Consider the following 5,870-nt stretch of genomic DNA (forward strand, 5'->3'; position numbering starts at 1 on the left):
TGAGGTTGGCCCAGGATCAGGCAGTGTTTCATTCTGTTGTACATAAGGTCGTTATGAGTCGGTACCAACTCGATGGTACCTAACAACAGCAACAACTGCTTCATCTATTATTTTAAGATGCTATTTAGGAGTTGCTTTGGGAATATTTCTTTCCTAGATTCAAATGGATGATACTTCAGATAGATTTGAAAATGTTAATATCTTTTTTCCACAGTCCTGGTGTGGCGCTGTAGGATGAGTACTGGACAATTCACTGGAAGGTTAGTGATTCAAACACACCAGCCATTCCTTGGAAACTCTGTATAGGATCTCTGTGAGTCAGAACCAACTCGAAGGTGCTTAACAAAAACAACAACATATATTTTATAAGATAGATTGATTAATTAGGTTGAAACATTGTGACAGAAATCTTAATGTCCCTACTGTGAACATGCTGACTTAGTGGCTGGTTTCGCTGCCTACTTTGTGGCTTTGAACAACTTGTTGGAAGATTTTAGAGACAGGTACTGGGTCTTAAATTTTGTGTCTCTCCCGAATACCATGCCATATTTTGGTATTTGGTTTTGTGTTGTTAAGTGCCACTGTGTTGGTTCTGACTTATAGCAACCATGTGTAGGGTTTCCGCAGAGTGGCTGGCAGGTTGGAACCACTGACCTTTTGTTCAGCAGTCTATTGCTTATCCATCAGCTCCACACCAGGAATTATTAATTAGGAATTAGGAATTATTAATTAAATAAATGAATGAATGAACTCAGTGTTTTCTGTGCTCTGTTTATGGAAAAGAAGTACATTTTCTTTGCTTCATTTGTTTTCAACATATTGGACATGAATTCTGGTGGCTATAATCTCACATCTATAATCGGTGAATATGAGAACATTTATCTTAATGATAAAGTAGAGAAGCCAAGCTTTTCTAAAGCATGAAGTTGGAGCTTCTATGTGAAAAGTAGTTTTCACTTTCCTGATGCCTCGCTGTTTTTTTTTGCTGTTGTTGGAATTGACATTTTATGTTTTCCTTGCATTTCCCCTCAAGTTACCTTGTATTTTAACAAGAACTTTTTGGAGAAAGAGTTTAGCAGTAATATAAGTATCTGAGCGCTCCATCTTGAGATAGAATTATGTTTACATTAACCCTTCCAAACAAATATTGTGCCAGGTATGGTGTCAGTTTTGCAGAGCTCTTTCTAGAATGATTTTTTTTCAAATAATTTTTTCCAGTTTTTATTGCACCATTATTATATCATCTGTTTATGATTATAGTAAATAAATCCTAATGATTATTTCTATCCTGTGATAATTATTTTGTTTATAAGTGGTAGTGCATGGTTTAACTGATAGTAGCTAATGAATTCTTCAAGAGCTAAGTTATCTGAGCTGGCATACTCCAGTATCCATCACCTGCCTCTGCATGTTCCTACCCAATTTATATTTTTATTTTATTTTTGCTTAGATTCCCTTTCATAAATCTTATAAGTAGAACTTTATGTTTTCCTGAATGTTTCATGTATACAGTTCATAGATAAAAGTTGAGGCAGTGCTAGTATTAACAACAAAACGTATAGAACTAACTGTTTCTTATGGGTTGAGATTGTAGATAGGTAAGCCTAACAATGATGCTCTCACTGCTTGGCTTCATTCTTTGTGACACTGCATTAGTCTAACCTTGATTGTAGCTCCAGAGAAGAGGTACTGGACTGACAGGCAGTTTCTATGGATTTCTTATATAGGTTTCTAGGAACCTAAAGAATGGCTGTAGCCTTCTGGGACATTTTGATTTTACCTGATGACAGGATCCTGGTGATAAAGTATTCAAGGTTTAGCAAAATAGATGTAGCTGTTTCTTTCATAATAACTGGTTTTCCTCAAAGGATTTTCTTCTTTCCTTAGTGAGATTAGTCGCCTGGACCTGGGTCTAAGTGTGGAGGTATGGAACAAAGGACTTATCTGGGACACCATGATGGGGACTGTGTGGATTGCACTGAAGACTATTCGTCAGTCAGATGAGGTCAGTCTGCTTTGCCTGCTTGGAGGTATGGTTCTAGCCCCTGCTCCTACCCATCCTAGCTTCACTTCACCTAGCATTCATCCATGCATTTCAGACTCTTCTGTCTCCTTTCTAATAAGCGGGCATGTAGCCAGCCAGTTCATTCCTATTCTTACCCAGGGACTCAGGGGATTTTATTTAAATGATGTCTTCTGTGTGCCCTATGACTGACCTCATAGGCATCACAACACCTCTTCAGAGTCGTGTGTGTGTGTGTGTGTGTGTGTGTGTGTGTGAGAGAGAGAGAGAGAGAGAGAGAAAGAGAGAAAGAGAGAGGGGGAGGGAGGGAGACAGAGAGAGAGAGAAGAGTGGGAGGGAGAGTGAGGGAAGGAGTGTTACGGTGTGTTTGTGATGTTGGGTGTCTGTGAGTTCTGCATTCCTCGCTAATTCATTGACTGGAGTGTGGGCTTGGGAGTTTCATTGAAGTTCCTTAGGCAGGTGGCTGGGACTTGTTCCTTGCTTGGTTTCTTTGAGTCACCACTACCCAGGGGACTGGTTTTAGACCTTTTGCATGTAAGCCTAATGAGTTTAAGGATCGGTATTTCGTGTTGGCACTCTCTCTATATACCTATTATTTCCAGAATGAGCTCCCAGCCAACTTTCCCAAATTAGACCCTAACTCCGATAGCCTAGTGTCCCTGTAGATACTAGTTAAGTCCTCAGTTATTAAGTGAAAAGTCAGTGTTTCAAATGCACCAATAGCTCTGTAGGAGAAAAGATCTGGTAATCTGCACCTAGAAGTAGTCACAGCTGAGGCAGCACTTTGGCGCAATTCTGCTCTGTCCTACAGGGTCACTGAGTCTGAATTGATAAGACAGTGTACAACTCAGTTTGGATCTGGACAGAAGCTGTTGTATTTCTTTTTGGCTTTCACACAGATTAACCATGATTCTAGCTCCATTTCCTTTATTCCTTTTAGTTCCAACTAGCTCCACTTCCCAAGACAGATGGACGATTTATTTTTGTTGAGATCTCAGTCAGTTCGTCTTGACCAGTAATGTTAGTAACTCTTTACTAGTTAGAAGAAGTAACAAATATCAGTAAGTGACATAAACAATAATTACATATTAAAATTGATCTACAGAAATGCTTAGGTTTTTTTTTGTTTTGTTTTTTAAACTGTTTATTATGAATTGGGTAAGGATTTACAGACAAAATCATCAGCTCTACATTCAGCTAACCATAAACCCTGTTTCATCTCAATGATTCCAGTCCCCTCCCTGCAACAACAATTATCCTGCTACTTTCCTGTTGCTCCCCATTTACATCTGTGTTTCACAGATGAACAAGACTAAAATATTTGATGTATACTTACAAAACAAAATATGTTTATTTAAATGTCCAAAGGGCATATTCTGCCACTCAGGCTCCTGCCCAGAGGCACACAGACACTGTCTTTTCTGTCACCACTTTTCTAGGTAGGGATTTCACATGTTTTTTATGTGCTTCCTTCTTGATGGTCCTGGGGTCACCTGTTCTTGAAATAAAAGATTACCTGCTCCCTCCTTTTAGTGATACATCTTCTACAAATACAATTGTGACAATCACAATTAATCCTCTTAATAGTTATTCACAATTGAGTCGTAAAATCCTATTATCATCATCTCCTATCCCCTTTCACTAGATCCATCTGGGAATGAAGGAAGCTGTTCCTTGGGGATTATACATTACCCCCTTTGTCCTGCAACCAAGCACACTCATTGAAACTACTAAACTAGCCACTTAGTGCCTTTGTAGTCCCACATTTTTATTTTTACTTATTTATTTATTTTAAGTGTTTTATTGTGAATTATGTGATCGTTTACATGGGAGAACATTAGCTTTACATTCATCCTATCATATATTGTTTCATTGCCATGGTTACAGTCCCCTCCATGCGTCATCAACCAACCAAAGGGTAATCCTGCAAGCCTGCCCACTGGTCACCAGCACACAACCCCTCTCCCTCTCTGGGTCTAGAGTCCCCAGCTGTTCCATCTCTCCACGTCGTTGTCTCTGCCTCCATCTCTGGCGTCATTGCTTCTCTGGGTAGGGTCCCGCATTCTGCTTTTCTCCCTTGAAAGTCCCTGGGACCTCTGCTCCTGGACTGCAAAGTCAACCACTCCCCTCATTTTGCTACAAAATGTCTACCTTTACATTTCCAATCCTCATGGTCAGTTCTGATAGCAATCATTCACTATTTGCCACATGAGAGCCATCCCCTCTCCTTTCATCAGCCCCTCCCAGACAGATTGGATACTTCTCCCGTGGAGATTCTGCCTTCCTCTACACCATCTGGATCTAGGCTCCCTCTTGAAAACTTGTGAGCCAGTCCCTTCTTGCCTTTGTAGCCCCCCATTATGGGTAACCAATATCCAAGTTGCTCGTCCCTATGTACCCTGTGTATCGAGGGGGTGGGAATGATTTTTGGAGTAAGGTTTTGTTTCCTCTTTTGAGCTACTGCATCCATAGGTGTAGGTCAGGTTCATCAAATTGTATCAGATTACTCTTTTTTTTGTCTTCTAGTTGAATTCTGATCATCCAGCCATTGAAGCCAGGTCAACTGGGTATTATCTGCAAGTGTGGGTGTTCGTATGCATATGCCCTCTCTTCTAATCCGCTGGATGCTTGACTCTCCACTCTAGTCCTCTGTGGCTATGTCACTGACTCTGGGCCTAGGAGTTCCCAAGTCTTGCCACACTGCTGTAGTCCCACATTTTTAATAGCCAATGTCTACATTTCTCATCCCTTTTTAACCTAGTGCACTGAAGAGATAAGGCTGTTCCTAGATAAGAAGAATCTTTCCATTCTGGTTGGGATTTTGAATCACTGTATTCATAGGCAAAATTCTAGTTCATAAAATTGTAGTAACTTGTATTTGATCTTAGTATCAAGTATCTTTATCTTCATCTTAGTATCAAATATCTTTATCTTCCTCTGTTCAAGTTCTGGTCAACTAAGCATCTGAGCTAGGTCAAATGGGTACTAACTACAAGTTTGGGAGTTTATACATACCTCCCTGAACTTCAGACAGCTGGCTTTTTTATTCTCAGCCCTAACCCCCAGGGGCTAGAGTAGTGCCCATGGGCTCAAGAGTTAACACATCTTCCTAAACTTCATACCAGCCAGCTTCCATACCAGGAAGGCTCTTTTCTCTTTCTCTCAATGTCAACAGGTGCCAATAGAACATGGCCAAACTCAGCCCATGTATTCATTGTTGCCTTTCCCCCACTTTCACTTGTAAGTAGAATCTAGGTGGTCACCAGTGAGCATACTATACTGCTCATGGGCTCCCTTTGAGTTTCAGTCCTTGAAGGGAGTTTTCCAAGATGGACTGAATTTTTCTTTCCTTGATGACTCCAAAGCAAACAGTTTGCTTTTTATGCAGGTCTTTTTTTCAATAAGAATCTTCTGTTCTACCCATTTGACCTAGTTTGGATGGCTTGCTGATCAGAATTTGACTAGAGGAAGATAATGAAGTTTGATACAGGAAGCAAGTGTAAATTGCTACAATTTGATGAACTTGACCTTTGCTTATATATATGCTGTTGTTGTTATGTGCCATCAAGTTGGTACTGACTCATAGTGACCTTATGCACAGCAGAACGAAACACTGCCCGATCCTGGACCAACCTCGCTACTGTTGCCAAGCTTGAGTCCATCGATTCTGCCACTTAGCCAGTCCATCTCGTTGGGAGTTTTCTTCTTTTTTTCTGACCCTCCACCTTACTAAACATGATATCCTTCTACAGTGACTGGTCCCTCCTGACAATATATCCAAAGTATGAGAGACGAAGTTTGGCCATCCTGGCCTCCAAAGAGCGCTCTGGTTGCACTTCTTCCAAAA

The 5,870-nt window shown here is 40.5% G+C and overlaps 1 protein-coding gene across 2 annotated transcripts in view; it reads left to right on the forward strand.

Moving 5' to 3' along the window:
- UNC13B (unc-13 homolog B (C. elegans)) overlaps nucleotides 1-5,870 on the forward strand; it is a 224,666-nt gene that overhangs the window by 53,855 nt on the left and 164,941 nt on the right. For both annotated transcript variants that reach the window (XM_006863075.1, XM_006863074.1), the window contains exon 4: nucleotides 1,888-2,005. In XM_006863075.1, coding sequence (XP_006863137.1) covers nucleotides 1,888-2,005 — 118 coding nt within the window. The remainder of the gene's footprint in view (nucleotides 1-1,887; nucleotides 2,006-5,870) is intronic.

The sequence above is a fragment of the Chrysochloris asiatica genome, unplaced genomic scaffold (assembly GCF_000296735.1).
Source record: "Chrysochloris asiatica unplaced genomic scaffold, ChrAsi1.0 scaffold00053, whole genome shotgun sequence".
Lineage (NCBI taxonomy): Eukaryota > Metazoa > Chordata > Mammalia > Afrosoricida > Chrysochloridae > Chrysochloris > Chrysochloris asiatica.